This window comes from Anomaloglossus baeobatrachus, chromosome 4 (genome assembly GCF_048569485.1).
Source record: "Anomaloglossus baeobatrachus isolate aAnoBae1 chromosome 4, aAnoBae1.hap1, whole genome shotgun sequence".
NCBI lineage: Eukaryota > Metazoa > Chordata > Amphibia > Anura > Aromobatidae > Anomaloglossus > Anomaloglossus baeobatrachus.
The window spans coordinates 58,798,528-58,824,576 of record NC_134356.1 but is presented as its reverse complement, the minus strand read 5'-3'; the positions used below and the strand labels follow the sequence as shown (position 1 = coordinate 58,824,576).

At 49.3% G+C, this 26,049-nt stretch overlaps 1 protein-coding gene across 1 annotated transcript in view; it reads left to right on the top strand.

Moving 5' to 3' along the window:
• RNF213 (ring finger protein 213) overlaps positions 1-26,049 on the top strand; it is a 486,493-nt gene that overhangs the window by 256,577 nt on the left and 203,867 nt on the right. The window contains exon 29 of the mRNA XM_075344370.1: positions 10,846-10,982. Coding sequence (XP_075200485.1) covers positions 10,846-10,982 — 137 coding nt within the window. The remainder of the gene's footprint in view (positions 1-10,845; positions 10,983-26,049) is intronic.

The window sequence follows — 26,049 nt, the reverse complement described above, 5'->3', positions numbered from 1 at the left end:
ATCTCATGATGTTGTTGCCACCATGAGACAGGCTAGGAAACCATCCTCCGCCAAGATCTACCACAGAACGTGGAAGATATTCTTATCTTGGTGCTCTGCTCAGGGAGTTTCTCCCTGGCCATTTGCATTGCCTATTTTTCTTCCTTCCTGCAGTCTGGGTTGGAAAAAGGTTTGTCGCTTAGCTCCCTTAAAGGACAAGTCTCTGCGCTATCCGTATTCTTTCAGAAGCGCCTAGCGCGACTTCCTAAGGTACGCACGTTCCTGCAAGGGGTTTGTCATATCGTTCCCCCTTACAAGCGGCCATTGGAACCCTGGGATCTGAACAAGGTTCTAATTGCTCTCCAGAAGCCACCTTTCGAGCCTATGAAGGAGATTTCCTTTTCTCGGCTTTCACAGAAAGTGGCTTTTCTGGTGGCGGTCACGTCTCTTCGGAGAGTGTCAGAGCTGGCGGCGTTATCTTGCAAATCTCCCTTCCTGGTTTTTCACCAAGACAAGGTAGTACTGCGTCCAATTCCAGAGTTTCTTCCCAAGGTGGTATCTTCCTTTCATCTCAATCAGGATATCACTTTACCATCCTTGTGTCCGCATCCAGTTCACCAATTTGAAAAGGGTTTGCATCTGTTGGACCTGGTGAGAGCACTCAGGATCTACATTTCCCGCACGGCGCCTCTGCGCCGTTCGGATGCACTCTTTATCCTGGTCGCTGGTCAGCATAAAGGGTCGCAAGCTTCCAAATCCACCCTTGCGCGGTGGATCAAGGAACCAATTCTTCACGCCTACCGTTCTGCTGGGCTTCCGACTCCTTCTGGACTGAAGGCCCATTCTACCAGAGCCGTGGGTGCGTCCTGGGCATTACGGCATCAGGCTACGGCTCAGCAGGTGTGCCAGGCGGCTACCTGGTCGAGTCTGCACACTTTTACCAAGCATTATCAGGTGCATACCTACGCTTCGGCGGATGCCAGCCTAGGTAGACAAGTCCTGCAGGCGGCGGTGGCCCACCTGTAAGAAAGGGCTGCCTGACAGCCCGATCGCGAGGTATTCTTTTACCCACCCAGGGACTGCTTTTGGACGTCCCAATTGTCTGGGTCTCCCAATTAGGAGCGAAAAAGAAGAAGGGAATTTTGTTTACTTACCGTAAATTCCTTTTCTTCTAGCTCCAATTGGGAGACCCAGCACCCGCCCTGTTTTTTCTTAGGGTATTTGTTTTTCGGGTGCACATGTTGTTCATGTTGATAAGTTACGTTCTCCGATATTGTTTATCGGATTGAATTTGTTTTTGAAACAGTTATTGGCTTTCCTCCTTCTTGCTTTTGCACTAAAACTGAGGGACCCGTGCTCCCACGGGGGGGTGTATAGCCAGAAGGGGAGGGGCCTTACACTTTTAAGTGTAGTACTTTGTGCGGCCTCCGGAGGCAGTAGCTATACACCCAATTGTCTGGGTCTCCCAATTGGAGCTAGAAGAAAAGGAATTTACGGTAAGTAAACAAAATTCCCTTCATTCACAAAAAGTTGGGTATATTTGGCTTTCGGGTGAAATTTCAGGATGATCCTATAATGCCCTCTAACCTTCTTTTTTTTTTTTTTTTTTTTTTTTTTTAATCCAAAGATTTTTATTGTTTTTCAAACAAGAAGAAAGACATTACAGAAAAGAAAGGCATAACATCATACAATGCCGAGACATCAACGCCCTAACGGGCGAGTCAGGGCCACATGAATCTTGAACACTGGAAAAGGGGGGGGGTAAAGATATGGGTGGGAGAGGTAACTTACAACTATACACGAAGTTAACTTATTGCATAAGGAAACAGAATTAGTCCGAACGACCAGTTACATGACTTCCCGTCCAACCTACTACACAAGCAGGTTGTTACAATTTTAGAGGGGGTGAGGGCCTGGGAGAAGCTGACCACATCACCCAACGCTTTTGAATTTTTAAGGCCAAGGAGGCGCTACTGGCTAACAGAGTTTCATAATGGAAGTGCGTGTTGATTCTTGCTATCACTTCCTCCATAACCGGTATCTCAGGGGATTTCCACCTAGCTGCGATACACTGTCTGGTTGAGATTAGGATATGAGAGATGCACTGAGCAATGGGGGCTGGAAAGGCGTCTAAACCCATATGTAGAATCCCCATTTGAGGGGAGGGAGGGAGTCTAGTCTCACACACTTCTGCTATTGGGTCGAAGACCCGATTCCAAAAGCTGAAAATTTCCGGGCAAGACCACCAGAGGTGCCCCAGTGTTCCCGTCATGCCACAACCCTTCCAACAAAGGGGAGAGTAATTTTCCGCAAACCTAGCTATCTGAGAAGGACACCTATACCATCCCATGTGTACTTTCTTAATCTGCTCCAAATGGTTGAGGCAGGCGGAGGACCTAAGCACCACCCTGGAGTCCGCATGCCACTGATGGGCTGGCAAGGAGAGGGATAATTCTCTTTCCCACTTTGTCATGTATGGTAGAGTCTGTCCTACCGATCGAGGGGTGAAGTGGCGGTATAATAAGGACATGCCTCTGACAGATGTCGAGTCCTTCAGAAGAAAGTCTGCCAAAAACTGATGTCTTGATGTTGATGAACTCAAGCGGAAAGTGCTTAAAAAATGCCTAATTTGAAGATATTGATAGAAGACCTGCCTGGGTAGGTTGAATTTAGACAACAGCTCAGAAGAAGGTAAGAAGAACCCCCTGTCAAATAAATCTAACACTTGAAGGGACTCAATTTGTCCCCAAGCCCGAAGGTCGACATCAGGAACAAAAGCTTTAATGTCCTTAAAGGGTAGCCTCCATATCAAACCGGCCATGAATTCCGAGGACCAATCCCTCCAGCGCCACTTCACCGCCTCGACCGTGCCCAGAAAGGAATGTGGGACTGCCTGATTTTGAATCAATGCCCCCAGCAGCTTTTTTGTGGATCCAAATGGATTGAGGTATCCCTCAATCTGCAGCTATCTATGATCCTCCGCCTCTCTCCACCAGTCCCTGACTGACTCCAAAACAGCCGCCCTGTGATATGACACCACATCAGGCACACCTATTCCGCCTTCTCTAAATGGGGGATGAAGTGATTGTAAGGGTATTCTTGATTGTTTACCAACCCAAATAAATTTGCGGATGAGGCTTTGTAGACCTGTGAGGGAGTATCCCGGAATTTTCAAAGAGAGGCATCTAAAAAGATATATCAACTTTGGAAGGTATAGCATTTTAAGAGTATATTCTGATGTTTATATTGAAAGGGGAAGGAGAACTCAATATGAGAAGATCTGGAGCAAGTGGCTGGACTTTCCAGGATTAGCGTCATTTGATCTACTGAAAGATAGGATATTTAAAGGTGCTTCACACACAGCGAGATCGCTGCTGAGATCGCTGCTGAGTCACGGTTTTTGTGACGCAGCAGTGACGTCATTAGCGATCTCGCGGTGTGACACTGAGCAGCGATCTGGCCCCTGCTGTGAGATCGCTGCTCGTTACACACAGCCCTGGTTAGTTTTTTTTTATTGTTGCTCTCCCGCTGTGACGCACAGATCGCTGTGTGTGACAGCGAGAGAGCGACGAAATGAAGCGAGCAGGGAGCAGGAGCTGGCATCTGGCAGCTGCGGTAAGCTGTAACCAGGGTAAACATCGGGTAACCAAGGTGGTTACCCGATATTTACCTTCGTTACCAGCCTCCGCCGCTGTCACGCTGCCTGTGCTGCCGGCTCCTGCTCTCTGCACATGTAGCTGCAGTACACATCGGGTTAATTAACCCGATGTGTACTGTAGCTAGGAGAGCAGGGAGCCAGCGCTAAGCAGTGTGCGCGGCTTCCTGCTCTCTGCACATGTAGCTGCAGGACACATCGGGTTAATTAATCCGATATGTGTACAGTAGCTAGGAGAGCAGGGAGCCAGTGCTAAGCAGTGTGCGCGGCCCCCTGCTCTCTGCACATGTAGCGACGTTATGATTGCTGTCGCTGTGTTTGACAGCTAAGCAGCGATCTTAACAGCGACATACAAGGTCGCTGTGACGTCACAGAAAATGGTGACGTAACAGCGACGTCGTTGTCGCTTTCGCTATGTGTGAACCCAGCCTTAGACTATAGGTAGGAAAGGAAAGATAGTGGCTGAAAAGGAGGGCAGGTCATTATGTGAATAAAGAGGGATGCAGAGAGTGGAGGGGGGAGACTGTCGACCGGAAGAGGGTGGGGGGAGGGAGAGGGAAGGGAGGGGGGTATGTGTGAGGACTACCCTCACAATTTGTTATGTTTCTGAAAGTTTTAAAATGCAATAAAAATTTATCTGATTTAAAAAAAAAAAAAAAAAAAAAAAGTGTATTTTTGCCAACCACGACAGGGGCAACGCAGAAAAGCGCGAGAGCTCTTTTCCTAGTTCTTTACTCAGTTCTGAAATATTTTTCCTTACCAATTGTTTAGTTGTTGTGAAATGGATTCCTAAATAAGGAATACTGTGGTCCTCCCATCTAAATGGCAATGTTGTGGCGAGCCTCTCCCTTTCGACCCGGGGAACAAAGAAGGGAAGAATTAAGGATTTATTTGCATTAAGTTTGTAGAATGAAAGCGCAGAGAATTCCTTAAGAACCGATAAAACATTATTTAACCCCTTCTTGACCATGGACGGATCTTTCCGTCATGGAGCATGTCCCGTTAAGGAGGCGTGGATCGGCACACATATCAGCTGTTTCCAACAGCTGACATGTGTGCCTACATGTTCCGAGTGGAATCGCATTTCACCCGTAACATAAACCCCTTAGATCTCGCTGCCAAAGTCTGGCAGTGAGATCTATATGCGCGCGGCCATGTTTTTTACTTACCGCCGCCCCCACCGGAAGTCACGTGAGTGATCACGTGACGGGTGGTTTACCATCGTAGCACAGGGTCATGTGATGACGCCTGCTGCTACGAAGTTTCACTTTCGTTTTTCCTCGGCACGGAGCAGAGGAAAAAAGAAAGTGACTATTTCTGCTGTTTACAGCGGTATAGCTATGATCAGCAGATAGCGATCAGCGATCGGATTGCTGATCGCTATAGCCCCCTAGGGGGAATAGTAAAATAAAAGTAAAAAAAAAAGTTTTAAATTAAAAAAAATACAAAAAACCTAAAAGTTCAAATCACCCCCATTTCCCCCCATTGAAAATTAAAGGGTTAAAAAAAATAAACACATATTTGGTATCGCCGCGTTCAGAAATGCCCGATCTATCAAAATATAAAATCAATTAATCTGATTGGTAAACGGCGTAGTGGCAAAAAAAATTCCAAACACCAAAATTACGTTTTTTGGTCGCCGCAAGTTTTACGCAAAATGCAATAACAGGCGATCAAAACGTAGCATCTGCGCAAAAATGCTACCATTAGAAACATCAGCTTGAGACGCAAAAAATAAGCAGTCACTGAGCCATAGATCCCAAAAAATGAGAACTCTACGGGTTTCGGAAAATGGCGCAAAAAAAGTAAACCTATACATATTTGGTGTCTACAAACTCGCACCGACCTCAGGCATCATACCCACACATCAGTTTTACCATATAGTGAACACCGTGAATAAAACATCCCAAAAACTATTGTGCCATCACACTTTTTTTGCAATTTTTCCACACTTGGAATTTTTTTGCTGCTTTCCAGTACACCATATGGTAAAACTTATGGTTTCATTTAAAAGTACAACTTGTCCCGCAAAAAACAAGCCCTCATATGGCAAGATTGACGGAAAAATAAAAAAGTTACGGCTCTCGGAAGAAGGGGAGCAAAAAACAAAAACGGAAAGTGCCCCGGGGCTGAAGGGGTTAAAGAACCTTGTACTTATAAACAGGAAATAATTATATCATCAGCATACAATCACACAACATGCTCAACTTTACCTACTGACACCCCCACAATACCTTTATGCATCCGGATGTACTCCGCCAGGGGCTCCACCACCATAGCAAAAATTACCGGGGAAAGGGGACACCCCTGGCGGGTTCGGGAATATAGAGAAGCTGCGCAAGGCAAACCCTGAGGCGAGAACCTTGGCGTTAGGGTTGGAGTACAGGGAGAGAATTGCTGTTAAAATTGGCCCCCGAAATCCAAATTTCTCCAAAACACTCCTTAGGAACCCCCAGTGCACCCTGTCGAACGCTTTTTCCGCGTCTAGGGACAGGAGAACACTGGGGACCTTCCTATTCTCTATCACAGCTATAAGGTCTATCAACTGTCTGGTCCCATCCTTAGCCTGCCTTCCGGCTACAAACCCCACCTGATCTGGAGCTATCAATGAGGGAAGGACCCCATGTAGATGGGAGGCCAAAATTTTTGCATAGATTTTAAGATCACAGTTGAGCAGCGAGATAGGGCGGAAGTTACCTGCAGAAGTGGGGGGGCTTCCCCGGCTTAGGGAGAGTAGTAATTATGGCTTCTAAGTTGGAAGGGGCTACTGAGGAGTTATTTTGCCAAAATGTAAATGTCCTGCGCATATAAGGGCCCAGGAGATCCACAAACTGTCTATAATATGAATTAGAAAAGCCGTCTGGGCCTGGAGCAGAATGCGTTTTAATAGATCTGACCGTTTTTTGGTTTTCTTCTAGAGAAAAAGGGGCATTTAGAACTTCCAGATTCGCTTGAGACAGGCTTGGCAGCTGTAATTTTCCCAGGAAGGCATTAATAGCTGCCTCTGTTGGCTGTGGGATGTTCGGGTAATCTTTTAAATTGTAAAGGCCTTGGTAGTAGTCTGCAAAGGCATTTGCAATATGAATAGGATTTTTGATTATGGAGCCCTCTGGGGTTTGCAAAAATTCAATTCTGGACTTCATTTCTCGGCTTTTAACCCTCCTTGCTAAAATGGATCCGGCTCTAATCTCCCAAGGTGTAATGTTTGATTTTTAAAGCTCTAAGATTTCTTTCATATTTAGAGATAAGAATTTGCCTTAGCTGTGACCTCAGCTCTTTTAATTGGGCCGAATGCAAGGGTAGAGGGGCAGTTATATTTAGAGATTCTAAGGTTTGGATCTGGGCAAGGATATTCGCTGTCAACTGTTCTCTTTTCTTTTTTTCCATAGCAGCAATTTTAATACAAATTCCCCTAATTACCGCCTTATGAGAGGACCAAAGGATCTCATCCGAGACTGAATTGTTATCATTCAGGAGGAAATACTCTGATAACCAAGAATTTCTTGTATAACATGCTGGTTGGAGAGTAAGAAATCATTTATTTTCCATCTATGAAAGATTGGGGAATTATAGCAGTAGAATTACATACCCTGAGGACTCGCAAATGAAGCCTTCATCCCAGGTCATGAGAGGAGGAGGAATTACTCTGTTTGAGCCGATTTTAGAGCAGCTTGCACAGGAGCTCAGGAGTTATGCAGCCAGCACCATCAGCAGTCAGGCCATGCCCCCGCTCTCTAACCTTTTCAGGTGAAGTTAATGTGACCTTCTCTACATTTTTAAATGCATATGCCCAAATGTTTCAGTACAGTCATGGTCAAAAGTTTTGAGAATGCTACAAATATTAATTTTTACAAAGTCTACTGCTTAGGTTTTTCTAATGGCAATTTGCATATACTCCAGAATGTCATAAAGAGTGATCAGCTTAACAGCAATTATTTGCAAAGTCAATATTGGCTAAGAAAATGAACTTTAACCCCCAAAACACATTTTAACATCATTGCATTCCTGCCTTAAAAGGAGCAGCTAACATTGTTTTAGTGATTGTTCCATTAACACAGGTGTGGGTGTTGATGAGGACAGGGCTGGCGATCAATCAGTCATGATTAAGTAAGAATGACACCACTGGACACTTTAAAAGGAGGCTGGTGCTTGGTATCATTGTTTCTCTTCAGTTAACCATGGTTATCTCTAAAGAAACACGTTCAGCCATCATTGCTCTGCACAAAAATGGCCTAAGAGGGAAGAGTATCGCAGCTACAAAGATTGCACCTCAGTCAACAATCTATCGCATCATCAAGAACTTCAAGGAGAGAGCTTCCATTGTTGCCAAAAAGGCTCCAGGGCGCCCAAGAAGGACCAGCAAACGCCAGGACCGTATCTTAAAACTGTTTCAGCTGCGGGATTGAACTACCAGCAGTTCCGAGCTAGCTCTGCAATGGCAGCAGGCTGGTGTGAGTGCTTCTGCACGCACTGTGAGGCGGAGACTCTTTGAGCAAGGCCTGGTTTCAAGGAGGGCAGCAAAGAAGCCACTTCTCTCCAGAAAAAACATCAGGGACCGACTGATATTCTGCAAAAGGTACAGGGAGTGGACTGCTGAGGACTGGAGTAAAGTAATTTTCTCAGATGAATCCCCTTTTCGATTGTTTGGGACATCTGAAAAACAGCTTATTAGGAGAAGAGGTGAGCGCTACCACCAGTCTTGTCTCATGCCAATTGTTAAGCATCCTGAAACGATTCATGTGTGGGGTTGCTTCTCAGCCAAGGGCACAGCCATGAATAAAGAATGGTACCAGAATGTCCTCCAAGAGCAACTTCTCCCAACTGTCCAAGAGTAGTTTGGTGCCCAACAATGCCTTTTTCCAGCATGATGGAGCACCTTGCCATAAAGCAAAGGTGATCACTAAATGGCTCATGGAACAAAACATAGAGATTTTGGGGCCATGGCCTGGAAACTCCCCAGATCTTAATTCCATTGAGAACTTGTGGGCAATCATCAAGAGACGGGTGGACAAACAAAAACCAACAAATTCTGGCAAAATGCAAGCATTGCTTATGCAAGAATGGACAGCGATCAGTCAGGATTTGGTCCAGAAGTTGATTGAGAGCATGCCAGGGAGAGTTGCAGAGGTCCTGAAGAAGGGTCAACACTGCAAATATTGACTTGCTGCATTAACTCATTCTAACTGTCAATATAACCTTTTGGTACTCATGATTGCAATTATATTTCTGTATGTGATGTAAACATCAGACAAACACAATTAAAAACCAGAGGGCAAAAGATCATGTGAAAATATAATTTTGGTGTCATTCTCAAAACTTTTGGCCATGACTGTACATTTTGTAATTGGCAGCTTAATGGCAAAATTCATAACAGATGTTTGATCCATGAATCGCCCAATAAATTTGTAGGTTCAATTAGAATTAGTGTTAAACAGTCGTCCTCATCATCATGCAGTTCACATTTTGAGACATGAGACAAAGACGACACCTAACAATTGATGAACATTACCTCGCTATTGCGAAGCTTCAAGCAGGATGTTCTCAAATAGAAGTGGCCACTGAATGTAAAGTGTAACAGAGTGTCAGCAGGTTGCAACAGAGACCCAGAGAGACTGAAAGAGTCACAGAAAGGTGTAGACGTTCTTTAGCTACATACCAAACTGATGACCACTTCATTGTGAACAATACCCTTTGGAACCGGATTATGAATGTCACACATCTCCAGACAAATTTGAGAGGTTGAGAGGCACCAAAGTGTCACGTCAGACTATTCAGAACAGTTTACATCAGGGTGGTCTGTATGCTAGGCGGCCTGCTAGGATACGTGACCACACCACTAGGCACAGACATCATCTACACTGGACGAAGGACTAGTGGGCCGCAGATGTATTCACTAATGAAAGTCAATTCACACTGAGCAGACATGATGGCCGCCAACAATATTGGAGATGTAAGGGAGAGCGCTGTGCATTAGCCACTTTTCACCAGATAACCCTTTGGTAGTGGTGCTGTTAGTGTGGCCAAGTGTGTTTAGTAAATACAGAACTGCCCTACACTTTGTGAATGGTACAGTGATAAGCCCCTACTACTTGAATAACATCATTAATTCAGTTGTTATGCTTCTGCATGAACAACACAAGCCTAATTTCATCTTCATGGGCGACAATGCTCCAGCTTATCAGGGTTCCATCATTAGGGAACAGCTGCTGGACACTGGGGTACCTCAAATGGAGTGGCCTGCACTTTCTCCAGACCTTAATCCCATAGAAAACCTATGGAATCAGCTGAGTCACCTTGTAGCAGCTTGTAACTCTGTACCCCAGAACCTCACTAAGCTGAGGGCCGTCCTTCAAGAAGAGTGGGATGACATGCCTCAGCAGGCAGCAACTCTACTTGTGAACAGCATGAGACGTTGTCAAACTGCGTTGATGCTCGAGGCCACATGACAAGTTACTGAGACAAAAGCGTGAACTTTTTAAATTTTAAAAAAATTTTACCCGAAAGCCAAATATCCCTAACTTTTTGTGAGTAGTGTATAATATAAAAGTTTGAAAGTAATCATCATTACTGGTACTTCTCTGTGATCATGTTACTTTGGGCTTTAAAAAACAAGTGATAGATTCCTGTAAAGTAATGAGATTATTTTCATTGATCAGTTGTATAATGAATTGCAAAATTTTCAAGACAAGTCCACAATTATCAGCTGCCTTTCAGCTAAGATCAACTAAGTTATGGCAAAAATGCAAAGTTTTGCTAATTTTGAAATGCTTGCGTTTGAGTGTTCTGTTTTTTGAAGGTGTAACTGCATTACCCTTAAAGGGGGATTCCCATCTCCAAGATCCTATCCCAATATGCAGTAGGTGTAATAATAATAATAATAATAGCAAATACCTCAAATTAGAAATGTACTTTAGTTCTCCTGATATAGCCATGTTGTTTACCTCATGTGCAGGGCATTGCTGTAGCTTAATTATCTATGGTGACGACCACTCATACAGTCAGCAACATGGCTAATCAGAACTATACTACACTTCTAATTGGAGGTATTTGCTATTATTATTACTACACCTACTACATATTGGGAAATGTTCTTAATGAATGGAATACACCTTTAAGGAATCGTTTTCAATTTTTTTTCCTTTTTACAAATATTATCCTGACATTCAATCAAAACTGAAACACGGTTTAAAATTTTAACTTTTTCTGTTTAGATCACAACATTTTCTCGCCTTCTCACCTCTGCTGACAAAAAGGTTTTAGAGGCTGAGTTGCAAAAAGATATCAGCAATATTGAAATTTTGTCCCTTCAGCAATTTGACACAGAATTCTCCTTCTTAAAAAAAATTCGGTAAGTTGTGACATAATTTGATAATTGGCGCTGTGTGTTTGGCACCTTCCCATGTCCGTGCATTAAATGCACGTGTGTGACGGTCCGTGGTGCAGGTCCGTATGGCCATCTGTGTCTCTGCGTGTGTTCTCTGTGTGCTGAGCATGTGCTATCCATGGGACATCCGGATAGCACACAGACCTCATGAGCTTGTAAACTTACCTTTCTGAGGCGCTGCTGTCACACTTGCTTCTGGGTCTGCAGTCAGTGCAGTGAATATTCATGAGGCATAATGAGCAGGACACGGAAGCAACAGCAGCGCCGAAGACAGGTAAGTATAAAAATCCATTTAATTCCAGTGAATGGGTGTCATCCGGGACGTGTCACACTGATGTCATATGGATCGCATCAGTATGCGGTCCGTGTGACATCCATGCTGCAGGCCAAAAACGGACAGGTCGCCGTGTAGAGCACACAAACACATGTGCTCCACACGAACACAGGATATGTGTCAGAACACAGATGTGTGAGTAAACCCATTGATTTTAATGGGTCAAGGTGAGTCCGTGTCTCCAGTATGTGTGGAAATGGACTTCACACTTACTGGAAACACGAACTTGTAATGGGGGGCTTTTAAAAGCACAATATTTTTGTCTAATCTCGAATTTGCTCAGCTGCTTTAAAGTGAAATTCACAGCAGGCTTTTGCTATGTTGTCTAATTACGTCATGATGTAAGGGCAGAGACCCTGAATTCAGTGATGTGCCACTTACTAGACTGTTTCAGTAAAATTAGGGTTTCTTTGTCGCTCCATTTGGAGACCCAGACAATTGGGTGTATAGCTTCTGCCTCCGGAGGCCACACAAAGTATTACACTTTAAAAAGTGTAACCCCTCCCCTCTGCCTATACACCCTCCCGTGGATCACGGGCTCCTCAGTTTTATGCTTTGTGTGGAAGGAGGCACACATCCACTCATGCATTCTCATACTTAGTTATGTCGGTTGGAAGAAAAGAGGGCTCCCACGGGGCCCCCGGCATGTTCCCTTCTCACCCCACTACGTCGGCGGTGTTGTTAAGGTTGAAGTACCCATTGCGGGTACAGAGGCTGGAGCCACATGCCGTCTCCTTCACCATCCCTTATGCGGCTCTGGGAGAAGTGGGATCCTAAGCGGTCATCCATTTACTGGGACCGTGCTCCATCCGCAGCCCCTGTGGGACCCTGCCGGACCGGAGCCTCTTCAACCTCAGGGACCGGGCCCTACAACTCAAAGGTACTCTGTGTCCCCATAGGGGACTGTGCAGGAGAGCACCTTCTTCCCGGAAGCCGCGGAATTCAGGAGGCCGGTGGACTTCCGCGCCGACTGTGCCTGCTTGTCGGGCGCGGTCTCAAATTTAGTCCCCGGCTTCATCGCGGCCTAGTCGCAAAAATCCCGCCCCCGGGCCTGCCTGTCAGGGGTAAGGGCGGGATTACCGACCTGACGTCGGATGTGAGGGCTGGAGCATCCTGCATGTTTCCTCCTCCCTCACTGATCACTGTGGGGACCCCAGATTCCCGCACTTTTCTGGCGCCGCCCACGGCTCCACTCCTCCCCTGAGAGCTCCGGCAGCCATTTTTTGGCATTCTGCCGGTGGAGGATTCTTAGTGAACAGCTCTGCAGCTCCGGGGGATCCAAGGCAGGGAATCTGGAGGACACACACCGCTCGTTAGCGGTCGGTAAGCCACACCGGTCACCCGGTGCTGGTCCCCCTAGGGTGCCGGATTAGATACGTATATCTCTATATCTATCTGTTCGGTGGGCTGTATACCCCTTTCCCATATACCCTCAGTGATTACTCTCCTAGGAGACAACAGCATGTCGTCCACAAGGAGCAAAGCTGCTAAGGCAGAGGTTTTTTTGCGGCCTGTACCTCTTGTGGGGCTATGTTACCTGCGGGTTCCACCTACCCTCACTGTGAGCAATGCTCGACCCCTGTTTCGCTTGCTCAGCCGGAGCCTCGGACACTGGTGGGCCCCTCGGCTCATGTAGACCCCCCTGCTCCCCCTGACCAGGCTGCAGGGACAGAGTTCGCCTCTTTTGCTGAGAAACTCTCTGAGTCTCTTTCTCAATCCATTGCACTGTCTATGGACAAATGGTCTTCTAAGCTACTTGAGGCTTTGCAGTCCAGACCGGACCTTTCACAGGCCCTGGCCCCTGTTGGCTCGTCGCCTCCAGGCCCCTCTCGGTCCGCGCCTCAGCGCGCTCCCAGGTTGGCCCCTCGGTCTCAGGCGGAGGACTCCTGCCCGGACCGTAGTCCTAGACCGGCTAAGCGGGCTCGCTGGGACTCTTCCCCGACTTCCTCTTGCTGCTCGGGATCCCAGCTTGAGGACTCTCTGGAGGACGAGGCGGACGTCGCAGCTCAGGGCTCTGACCCGGACGTCGCCCTTAACCTTGATACACCTGAGGGGGACGCCTTAGTAAATGATCTTATCTCGTCCATCAACCAGGTGTTAGATCTCTCTCCCCCGCCTCCTCCTGTAGAGGAGTCGGCGTCTCAGCAGGAGAAACACCAGTTTCGGTTCCCCAAACGTACACGCAATACGTTTTTTGATCACTCTAACTTCAGGGACGCTGTCCAGAAGCCCAGAGCAGTACCGGACAAGCGCTTTACTAAGCGCCTCACTGACACACGTTACCCCTTCCCATCTGAAGTAGTTAAGGGTTGGGCTCACTGTCCCAAGGTGGATCCTCCAGTCTCAAGCTTGGCGGCTAGATCCGTGGTGTCGGTTGCAGATGGCTCATTGCTAAGGGATGCCACTGACAGATAGAGCTCCTGGTGAAGTCCATCTATGAGGCCACGGGCGCGTCTTTTGCCCCGGCTTTTGCAGCCGTGTGGGCACTCCAAGCTATCTCGGCTTGTCTGACTGAGATTAATGCTGTCACACGTAGTTCGGCTCCGTAAGTTGCGTCTTTGACCTCTCAGGCGTCAGCCTTTTCATCCTACGCCATGAACGCCGTCCTGGACTCTGCTAGCCGTACAGCTGTAGCATCCGCTAACTCTGTGGCAGTCCGCAGGGCCATGTGGCTACGCGAATGGAAGGCAGACTCTGCTTCCAAGAGGTTCTTAACCGGTTTGCCGTTTTCTGGCGACCGTTTGTTTGGCGAACGATTGGATGAGATTATTAAGGAATCCAAAGGAAAGGATTCCTCCTTACCCCAGGCCAAACCTAAGAGACCTCAACAGAGAAAAATCCAATCGAGATTTCGGTCCTTTCGTCCCTCCGCCAAGTCCCAATCCTCTTCGTCCAACAGGCCGGAGAAAGGCCAGAGGAACTCCTATGTGTGGCGATCCAAGTCTCGCCCACAAAAGGCCGCAGCAGGCACTGCCTCCAAGGCGGCTTCCTCATGACTCTTGGCCTCCCCTGCCCGCATCCTCGGTCGGTGGCAGGCTCTCCCGCTTTGGCGACGCCTGGTGGCCACATGTTCAAGACCGATGGGTGAGAGACATTCTGTCTCACGGTTACAGGATAGAGTTCAGCTCTCGTCCTGCGGCTCGCTTCTTCAGAACCTCTCCGCCCCCCGCTCAGGCCGACGCACTTTTTCAGGCAGTAGCCGCTCTAAAGATGGAAGGAGTTGTGATCCCCGTTCCCCTTCAGGAACGTGGTCGCGGATTTTACTCCAACTTGTTCGTGGTGCCAAAAAAGGACGGGTCATTCCGTCCCGTTCTGGACCTCAAGCTACTCAACAGTCATCTCCAGTTCGTGGCATTGCCTTTCGGCTTGGCGACAGCCCAACGGGTTTTCACCAAAGTCATGGCATCCGTTGTGGCGGTCCTGCATTCTCAGGGCCACTCGGTGATCCCATACTTGGACGATCTCCTAGTCAGGGCCCCGTCTCGGGTGGCGTGTCAACAAAGTCTATCTGTCGCTCTGGCGACTCTCCAGCGGTTCGGGTGGATCATCAACTTCCCGAAATCCAAGTTGACACCGACCCAATCACTGACGTACCTTGGGATGGAGTTTCATACCCAGCAAGCGTTAGTCAAGCTTCCGAGCGACAAACAGCTTTCTCTGCAGGCAGGGGTGCAATCCCTTCTTCGGAGTCAGTCACACCCCTTAAGGCGCCTCATGCACTTCCTGGGGAAGATGGTGGCAGCTACAGAGGCAGTCCCGTTCGCGCAATTCCATCTTCGGCCACTCCAATGGGACATTCTCCGCAAATGGGACAGGAGTTCGGCTTCCCTCGACAGGAACGTCTCTCTTTCCCTTGCAACCAAGACGTCACTTCAGTGGTGGCTCCTTCCCAATTCTCTGTCGCAGGGAAAATCCTTCCTACCCCCAACCTGGGCTGTGGTCGCCACGGACGCGAGCCTGTCAGGGTGGGGAGCGGTTTTTCTCCACCACAGGGCTCAGGGAACCTGGACTCCGATAGAGTCATCCCTTCAGATCAATATTCTGGATATAAGGGCAGTGTATCTAGCCCTATTGGCTTTTCATCGGTGGCTGGAGGGCAGGCAGATCCGTATCCAGTCGGACAACGCCACTGCCGTCGCATACATCAACCACCAAGGCGGCACTCGCAGTCGTCAAGCCTTCCAGGAAGTCCGACGGGTTCTGCAGTGGGTGGAAGCCACAGCCTCCACCATCTCCGCAGTTCACATCCCGGGCGTAGAAAACTGGGAAGCAGATTTTCTCAGTCGTCAGGGCATGGACGCGGGGGAATGGTCTCTGCACCCAGACGTGTTTTGAGAGATCTGTCGCCGCTGGGGAACGCCGGACGTCGATCTCATGGCGTCACGGCACAACAACAAAGTCCCGGCATTCATGGCACGGTCTCAGGATCACAGAGCTCTGGCGGCGGACGCGTTAGTTTAGGATTGGTCGCAGTTTCGACTGCCTTATGTGTTTCCTCCTCTGGCGATGCTGCCCAGAGTGTTACGCAAGATCAGGTCCGACTGCCGTCGCGCCATTCTCGTCGCTCCAGACTGGCCGAGGCGGTCGTGGTACCCGGATCTGTGGCATCTCACGGTGGGTCAACCGTGGGCGCTTCCAGACCGCCCAGACTTGCTGTCACAAGGCCCGTTTTTCCATTTGAATTCTGTGGCCCTCAACCTGACTGTGTGGCCATTGAGTCCTGGCTCCTAGCGTCTTCAGGGTTATCTCAGGATTTCATTGCCACCTTGAGACAGGCCAGGAAACCTACGTCTGCCAAGATCTATTATAGGTCTTGGCAAATCTTCCTATCCTGGTGCGCTAATAACGGTCTTATTCCATGGCCGTTTGCCTTACCCACCTTTCTTTCATTCCTTCAATCCGGAATGGACAAGGGTTTGTCACTGGGCTCTCTCAAGGGCCAAGTATCGGCGCTCTCCGTGTTTTTTCAAAAGCGTCTAGCCAGGCTTCCGCAGGTCCGCACGTTCCTGCAGGGAGTTTGCCACATAGTCCCACCTTACAAGCGTCCGCTGGAACCCTGGGATCTTAACAGGGTGCTAACGGCTCTTCAGAAACCACCCTTCGAGCCGCTGCGGGATGTCTCTCTATCACGTCTTTCGCAGAAGGTGGCCTTCCTAGTGGCAGTCACATCACTTCGGAGAGTGTCTGAGCTAGCAGCGCTGTCATGCAAAGCTCCCTTCCTGGTGTTTCACCAGGATAAGGTGGTTCTACGTCCGGTCCCGGAATTTCTCCCTAAGGTGGTATCCCCTTTTCATCTCAATCAGGATATCTCCTTACCTTCATTTTGCCCTAATCCAATTCACCAGTGTGAAAGGGATTTGCACTCTTTGGATCTTGTGAGAGCACTCCGGCTTTACGTGTCTCGCACGGCGCCCCTGCGTCGTTCAGATGCGCTCTTTGTCCTTGTCGCTGGCCAGCATAAGGGCTCGCAGGCTTCCAAGTCAACCTTGGCTCGGTGGATCAAGGAACCGATTCTCGAAGCCTACCGTTCTTAGGGGCTTCCGCTTCCTTCAGGACTGAAAGCCCATTCTACCAGAGCCGTGGGTGCGTCCTGGGCATTGCGGCACCGGGCTACGGCTCAGCAGGTGTGTCAGGCAGCTACGTGGTCTAGTCTGCACACTTTCACGAAACACTATCAAGTGCATACCTATGCTTCGGCAGACGCCAGTCTAGGTAGGCGAGTCCTTCAGGCGGCGGTTGGCCACCTGTAGAGGGGGCCGTTTTTCGGCTCTTTTTATTGAGGTATTCTTTTACCCACCCAGGGACTGCTCTTGGACGTCCCAATTGTCTGGGTCTCCCAATGGAGCGACAAAGAAGAAGGGAATTTTGTTTACTTACCGTAAATTCCTTTTCTTCTAGCTCCTATTGGGAGACCCAGCACCCGCCCCTGTACCCTTCGGGCTGGTTGTTCTTTTGTGTACACATGTTGTTCATGTTGAATTGTTCTTTTGGTTCATGGTTTGCAGTTCTCCGAATATCCTTCGGATTGCATTTACCCTAGACCAATTTATAAGTTTTCTCCTTCCTGCTTTTGCACCAAAACTGAGGAGCCCGTGATCCACGGGAGGGTGTATAGGCAGAGGGGAGGGGTTACACTTTTTAAAGTGTAATACTTTGTGTGGCCTCCGGAGGCAGAAGCTATACACCCAATTGTCTGGGTCTCCCAATAGGAGCTAGAAGAAAAGGAATTTACGGTAAGTAAACAAAATTCCCTTCTTTATTAGAAAATGATCACTACAGGACTAGATCAACTACCAGTTAACTGGTCTGTGTAACACATCGCCTACCCACCCCATCTGATTAGTGGCTTTCCGTCAATTTACAGAAAGCTGCCAATCAGTGGTGTTGGTTGGGTTATACAGGGCTCAGCATTCTTAGCACTGCTAGATCTGCATCTGAGAAAGCAGTAATTGTATCAAAATGATAGCATGCAGACGAGCAAGTGACACATTACTGTAATCAGGGTTTCATCCTTTACATCATGCTGCTCACAGATGACATGCCAAAAACTTGTTGACTGATTCCCTTTAAAGGGAACCTGTCATCAGAAATTTTGCACTAAACCTAAAAGATTCCCCCTCTGCAGCTCATGGGCTGCATTGTAGCAATGTTCCTGTTGTTTATGTGCCCCCTTTCTGACCAAAATAAAGACTTTGTTAAGTGGTACCTTTTTGTATTCAGATCTTGATAATGGTACACGGGGGAGGGCTCTCTGGTGTTTGTTAGTCGGCCTCCCTGTCGCTTTAGGCCGTCCCCCATCGCGCAATTTCAAAGAGGTGACGTGAGGTAAGCTGGCCAGCGCTTGCGCAGAACGGTGGAGGCAGCGGTGGAGGTGGCGGTGAAAGCGCGACCACGAGATTATGGGTGGGTACTTGCTGATGAAAGTCACAGTGCCGCCCATAATCTCGCGCATGCGCAACACATAACCAGCGGTCACACTGTGCACATTGCACAGTCCCGCAAGAGTGGCACGGCGCATGCACAAAATTATGGGCGGCCATAATCTCGCGCATGCGCCGTGCCACTCTCGCGGGACTGCAATGTGTAGTGTGACCGCTGGTGACGTGTTGCGCATGTGCGAGATTATGGGCGGCCATAATCTCGTGCATGCGCCGTGCCATTCTCGCGGGACTGCAATGTGCAGTGTGACCGCTGGTGACGTGTTGCGCATGCGTGAGATTATGGGCGGCGCTGTGATTTTCATCAGCAAGTACCCGCCCATAATCTCGTGGTCGCGATTTCACCGTCGCCTCCACCGTTCTGCGCAAGCGCTGGCCAGCTTACCTCACGTCACCTCTTTGAAATTGCGCGATGGGGGACGGCCTAAAGCGACAGGGAGGCCGACTAACGGACACCAGAGAGCCCGCCCCCGTGTACCATTATCAAGATCTGAATACAAAAAGGTACCACTTTACAAAGTCTTTATTTTGGTCAGAAAGGGGGCACAATAACAACAGGAACATTGCTACAATGCAGCCCAGGAGCTGCAGAAGGGGAATCTTTTAGGTTTAGTGCAAAATTTCTGATGACTGGTTCCCTTTAAATGTGGCTACACATTTGAATGCCATTTTGGTTCATTTAGAAAAAGACTTGTCTGAATGGAAAAAAATGATCTGTTTTATTAAACTATTAGATTTTTGTAGTGGAGAAATATTTTATATTGACACAGTTGATTGTCTTAATTGGTAATATTACTTCAACCCCTACAGAATTAAATTGTGATGACCCACCTTTTACTCAGAATGACAAACAATTGATGCTAGCGCCTTTTCAGTATAGCAGACTCCAAATCATGTGTCCATAGCTTTGTTTGATCTCTACTATTGGCTAAAGCTGAACTGTCTCCATACTATGCTGCCCCTTATATAGGGAAATATAGTTCTATGACCGATCTGCTTTATCTGCTTAAATAGCTTGTCCACTACTTTAACATTGATGACCTATCCTTAGGATAGCCAACAAATAAACAGCTGCACTCTGAGGCACTAAGGTGTTCAAACATTGAATATAGGAATTTGGGCATACATTACTGCTCAGAAAATAAATGTAAAAATTGAGACACTTAGAGAATAAAAAAGGCCAGTTTTATGTGAGCCCAGCAGCCAGTGTCAGAGCGTATCTCGTATACTGTGTCCCTATCTAAATGCCTCTGCTTGTGCTGAACAGTCAACAATTTTTTGGTCACGCAGGAACCTGATACTAGGAAGTAAAAATCGCCTTAAGCTGTTTGGAAGGAGTGCTCAATTAGAAGACATGACCCCATAATAAAAAAATAGGAAAACTGATTGTACTTCCTAACAAAGTGTGAACAGGTGCATACTGAACATTTTTTTTCTATTTTACGTCTTCAATGTCTGATCATCCAGAGTCCGACATCTTGCATCCTTTTCCCCTCTTAATCCACTTCTCTATGCCGGCAGCAGCAACAGGCGGCCAGAAATGCTTAGATATTGCCGTAGCCGGGTACTGCATATCCACCTCCCATTTAAATCAATAGGAGGCGGATGTGCTGTACCCGGCCGCGGTTACTATCAGAAGATGGAGCAGCTCCGGAAGTGAGCATTTCCAGCCATCTGCTGCCGCCACTGGCACCAATACCAGCTGATCGGTGGGAGTGTGGGGTGTCTGACCCTGGCCAATCAGACATTGATGACCTATCCTAAATATAAGACATCAACGTTAAATTAGTGGACAACCCCTTTAAGCCTTGAAACCTAATACTTTGAATTATGATTAGAATTTGTCTGTATACATGCTCTCTAATTACATATACCTTTTATTATGCTATTCCTTCTGCCCATTTTGGTCACTTTTTTGCAGTGCAGTGTGACTTGTGTTTTACCTTCTCCTGACTATAATAAAGATTTTTCATTTGTATACATACTGTATATTGTTTGTATGCCGAGTCAACTTTTCGGAATCACTGGGGGTTCAAACGGTTGCACCCCTAGTGATCAGCAAGTTATTCCTCATCCTTTGGTTAATAGATATCTTTCTCTGACGCCTCATTGGGGGACACAGGACCATGGGTGTTATTCTGCCTATCCATAGGAGGACACTAAGTAGATGCAAAAGCATAGCTCCTCCTCTGCAGTATACACCCCCTGGCCGGGCCAGGCAACCTCAGTATTAGCTTAGTGTCTGTAGGAGGCACATCTTTCACGGTTTTGTTATTTTTTGAGGGCGACTGTTTCCTTTTGGGACCGATCTCCCAATACCATCAACGGGCAGGAACGCGGAGTGTTGCCTCCACGTACCCCCTCCTGCGACGCTGGATCCTGGGCTGCCTTTTACTGGACGACAGGTTCCACAGACACCGATTTTCCAGAGCCCAGGGCAGAGGCACAATTCCTCAGTCCCTCTTCGCAGGCTCTGAGTTGAACATGGCACCTGTGTGGCCGGACACAGCAAGCTGACTCTGCTATTCCCACTGCCTAGACTGAGGCAGTGTTTAGGTGAGATCCCCCCTGACTGGTTTCCCAGACAAAGGGAGAAAAGACGGTGCAGGGAAGGCTCCCAGGACTACTCAATTTACAGTATTTATTATCAGAAAGTCCCTTGCTGATTGCAAGGAGGAGAGCCCCAGGGATCCTGAACACACAGTGTTAATATTTCTCTAACTGCTGCTCGCTGGAGGAGAGGGAAGTCACTTGCTGTTTGTAGAAAATCCTGCACAGATAATTTACTGGTGGCGGGGGAGGGCCCAGAGCTCAGGAACTCGCACTGTTTATTTGCTCTGCTTATTTGCTCTAGCTGCGTGCTCTGATTGCAGGAAAGCCGGCGACAAGCAATGTGCTGACTGGAGGGAGGGGGAGAAAAACTGTCACAGAAGTTCCCTTCCCGCCGTTTTTTTTGCTACCGACAGCAGGGGGACACACTGACTTCTTCTTGGCGCTCTTTTAGCGCTAAGCCCCCCCCCGCGCGGGCCGCGATAAGCCCCCCCCCAGGAAAGCATGTGAAGTTCTCCACAGAGCTTACTCCTTCCTGAGGACGCAGGGCCATCGGCTGATTCTGGTGAGGTACTTGCTCCACTTGTAGCTCTGCTGAGCATTGCTCCCCCTCCTGGCATACTCCTATTAGGAACATGCAGAATTCTAAGGGTACTAAGAGATTATTCAGCCTGCACTGCCTGCCACGCTGAGCTACCTCTTCTCTCTGTGAGTCCTGTGCCCCTATAGCCCCCCAAGACCCCCCCCCCCGCCACCACCACCGCAACCGTCAGCCCAGAGCCTCGGGCTCCCAGCCCACCGGAATGGGCACAGTTTCTGTCCCAATCCATGGAAAAACTGTCACAGAACCTGGTGCTGGCTATGCAATGTCGTCCTCCACACCCTTCTGGGTCCCTGGACGGAACGCAGCCTGAGGATACCCCTATGGAGGATCCTTCTGAGGTAATCCGGGCACATGCTTCACCGGTTGCAGGGATCCGGAAAAGAGCACACGGCCGGGTGTCTCCAGCACTCTCTCATGGCTCCCCCTCGGGAGCACACAGGGCAGGCTCTCCCACAAGCTCCACGGCTTCTGAAGAGCTGGAGGAGGGAGAATGTTGTTTGTACCAGGATTCCTTGGTTTCATCCTCCCCAGATGATCAAACTGCAATAGACTCCCTTATAGCAGCAGTCAACCAAACTCTGCATGTGGAGGACACCCCATCCACTACCACTGACCATGCGGTCTCCTTTAAGAGGGCAAGGAAACCCCAATAGGTTTTCGCTAATAACCCAGAGTATCAGGATATCCTCACAAAGCAAAGGGAGAAGCCTGACAGGCGCTTCGGTAACCGTAAACTCATGGAGTCCCGGTACCCTTTTGCATCACCTGCCCCTAAGGGCTGGGCCGATCCGCCCTCGGTCGACCCCCCGGTCTCCCGCCTTGCCACAAAAACGCTCCTGTCTTTACCTGATGGTTCCTCCATCAAGGACCCGACAGACAGACAGGTGGGGCACCTCGCCCGCTCTGCTTTTGAGGCTGCGGGTTCCTGCCTCTCGCCCTCCTTTGCCGCTGTGTGGGTCGCAAAGGCGATCTCGGTCTGGGCAGAATCCCTTAACACTTCGCTTGAGGAATCCCAGTTCACTCAGACCTTCACAGAGGTAACAGCTCAAATTGCCACTGCGGCGTAGTACCTCATGCAGGCCTCCATGGACGCTGCTACCTGCGCAGCGTTTGCCACCTCAAATACCATAGCTATCCGTAGAGCTCTCTGGTTCCGTCAATGGCGAGTGGACTCTGTCTCCAAGAAGTCTCTCACGGGCCTTCCCTTTTTTCCAGACCGATTGTTTGGCAAACGTCTGGACAAGCTCATTTCTGACGCCACGGGAGGAAAAAGTACCTCCCTCCCCCAGCTGAAGTCCAGGACGACCTTCACCAGATGTCCACAGTCCTCGTTCCGCTCCTTCGGAACTCATTGGTTGGTCTACATCCCATGCTGTTCCCGCCACCAGCCGTGGACTACGCAGGGACCGACCTTCTCAGCTCTCCCGGAAACCCACTTAGTCATGGCAGCCTAGACCGAAACAGTCCAGGAATAGGGAGACTCGGCCACGACGTTTTCCCCCCTCATGACTCCTTTGGCGCCCCGGAAGACACACTCATTGTAGGAGGTCGACTGCGGCTCTTTCAACACATCTGGTCTGCCGCCTCAGACGACAAATGGGTGCGAGACCTTGTGTCTTCCGGTTACCAGGACCAGACCCCCAAGTCAGTTTTTTCTCTCAAACCCCCCAAAGACTCGAAAACGATGCGAAGCTTTTTTCTCAGCAATCCACTCGCTCCAAACAGCAGGAGTGATAATTCCTGTCCCGGACGACGAGAAGTTCAGGTTTTTTTTATCCCAACCTCTTTGTGGTCCCCAAAGAGGATGGGTCAGTTCGACCCATCCTGGACCTCAAACACCTGAACAAACATGTGCACGTACGGAGATTCAGAATGGAGTCCCTAAGGTCCATTATTGCATCCATGGTCGAAGGGGAATTCCTCGCCTCCATAGACATCAAGGACGCGTACCTGCACATACCCATCGCCCCAGATCACCAAAAGTTCCTCCGCTTCGCAGTTCAGGACTCTCACTTTCAATTCGTGGCTCTACCCTTCGGCCTTGCCACAGCACCAAGGGTCTTCACCAAAGTCATGGCGGCCGCCATGAGCGTCCTTCACGCCAGGGGAGTAGTCGTTCTCCCTTACTTGGACGATCTCATCAAGGCCCCCTCCTTCCGCGACTGCTTAACCAGCGTACAGATCACTGTGGACACCCTATCCCGCTTAGGGTGGCTAGTGAATCTAGACAAATCATCCCCGATCCCATCACGATCCATCACCTTCCTGGACATGTCCCTGGACACCCGTCGGGGCTTGATCTATCTCCCCCTGGACAAGGTGATATCTCTTTGACAAGCGGTACGCTGCCTTCTACGTCCTCCGTCTCGCTCCATTCGATTCAGCATGAAGGTGCTCGGCAGGATGGTGGCGGCTATGGAAGCAGTACCCTTTTCTCAACTGCACCTCCGCCCACTGCAGCTAGCCCTTCTAGCGGCCTGGGACAAGAGCCCCTTCTTCCCGGACAGACCTCTTCACATGACGCCTTCAGTCAGGTACGCACGCCGCTGGTGGCATCGGTCCTCATCCCTGTCGAAGGGGAGATCTTTTCTCCCAGTGAACTGGCTGGTCCTGACCACGGACGCCAGCCTCCTAGGCTGGGGAGCAGTGTACCGGCACCACACTGCTCAAGGACGTTGGACGCCCCAGGAGTCTTCCCTACCCATAAACATCCTGGAAATCTGCGCGATCTTCATCGCGCTCAGGGCGTTCTGCCCTCTGCTAGCGGGTCATCAGATTCGAGTCCAATCGAACAATGCGACAGGTGTAGCCTACATCAATCGGCAGGGGGGCACCTGCAGCAAGGCAGCTTATCTCTAGGCCCACAGGATCCTCAGCTGGGCCGAATCGACAGGGTCAGTGATATCAGCGGTACACATACCGGGGGTAGAGAACTGGGCAGCAGACTTTCTAAGTCGCCAAGGCCTGGCCGCCGGAGAACGGTCTCTCCACCCAGAAGTGTTTCTACACATCTGCTCTCGCTGGGACACACCAGACGTGGATCTAATGACCTCAAGGTTGAACGCAAAGGTACCCGCGTTCATAGCCAGGTCACGCGATCCACAGTCCATCGGCGCGGATGCTCTAGTCTGCTCCTGGCACCACTTCCGCCTGCCTTCCATATTTCCACCTCTGCTATCGCGGGTAATCAGGAAAATCAAGGCAGAGGGAGTCCCGGTGATACTGATAGCACCGGACTGGCCGAGGCGCGCCTGGTACGCCGAATTAGTACAAATGCTCGTAGACGTACCGTGGCGCCTTCCAGACATCCCAGACTTGCTGACCCAAGGGCCCATTTCCCATCAGAACTCCAGAGCCCTGAAGCTGACGGCATTGCCATTGAGACCTGGGTAGTAACAAGAGCAGGATTCTCCCCCGCGGTTATCTCCACCATGATCAGCGCCCGAAAGCCTGCTTCATCCCGCTTTTACCACCATACGTGGAAATTCTTCCTTTCATGGTGCAGGGAAACTAACGTCCAGCCTCTGCCTCTGGCCATCCCCAGAATTCTCGATTTTCTGCAGGTTGGCTCTCCGTTCCTTTAAAGGGCAGGTCTCAGCGCTTTCAATCTTCTACCAATGCCGTCTGGCTCAAAAACTGCAGCTCAAGACCTTCCTCCAGGGCGTTTCCCATCTAGTTCCCCCGTACAATCGGCCGCTGGACCCATGGGACCTCAATCTCGTTCTGGATGGTCTCCAGAGGTCCCCCTTTGAACCTCTCAAGGAATCCTCCCTTGCTCTTCTGTCCTGGAAGGTAACGTTCCTGGTGGCAATTACGTCTATCAGACGGGTTTCGGAGCTAGCAGTGCTCTCTTGTCGCGAGCCTTTTCTGATTTTTCACCAGGACAAGGTGGTTCTGCGCCCCCTTTCGGATTTTCTTCCATAGGTTCCCACCCTGTTTCATTTGAACGAGGACAATGTTCTGCCTTACTTTTGTCCACACCCAGTTCATAGGGTGGAAAGGTCTCTGCATTCGTTAGACCTCGTCAGAGATCTCAGATAGCACATATCCAGGACAGCCCCCTTTAGGAAAACGGACTCTTTGTTCGTCATTCCTGAGGGGCCTAAGAAGGGACAGGCAGCTTCAAAGGCGACTCTGGCTCGCTGGATTCGCTCTGTGATCCAGGAAGTCTACCGCTTGCAACTCAAGCCCAGTCCTAGTGGGCTGCGGGCTCATTCCACGCGAGCAGTTGGCGCTTCGTAGGTCATTCGGCATCAGGCTTCAATGGGACAGGTGTGTAAGGCTGCGACCTGGTCTAGCCTACATACGTTTTCAAAGCATTACAGAGTCCATACCCAGGTTTTCAGCTGAGGCAAATCTGGGTAGGACAATGCTGCAAACGGCAGTAGAGCACCTTCTCTCAGTAGGTGCTCCAGGCTGTCTGGGACTGGTTCCTAGTCCTTGGCTTGTGTTGTCGTCTTTTATGTTTCCCACGCATGGACTGCTTTAGGACGTCCCATGGTCCTGTGTCCCCCAATGAGGCGTCAGAGAAAAACGGATTTTTGTGTACGCACCGTAAACTCGTTTTCTCTTAGCCATCATTGGGGGACACAGCACCCACCCTGT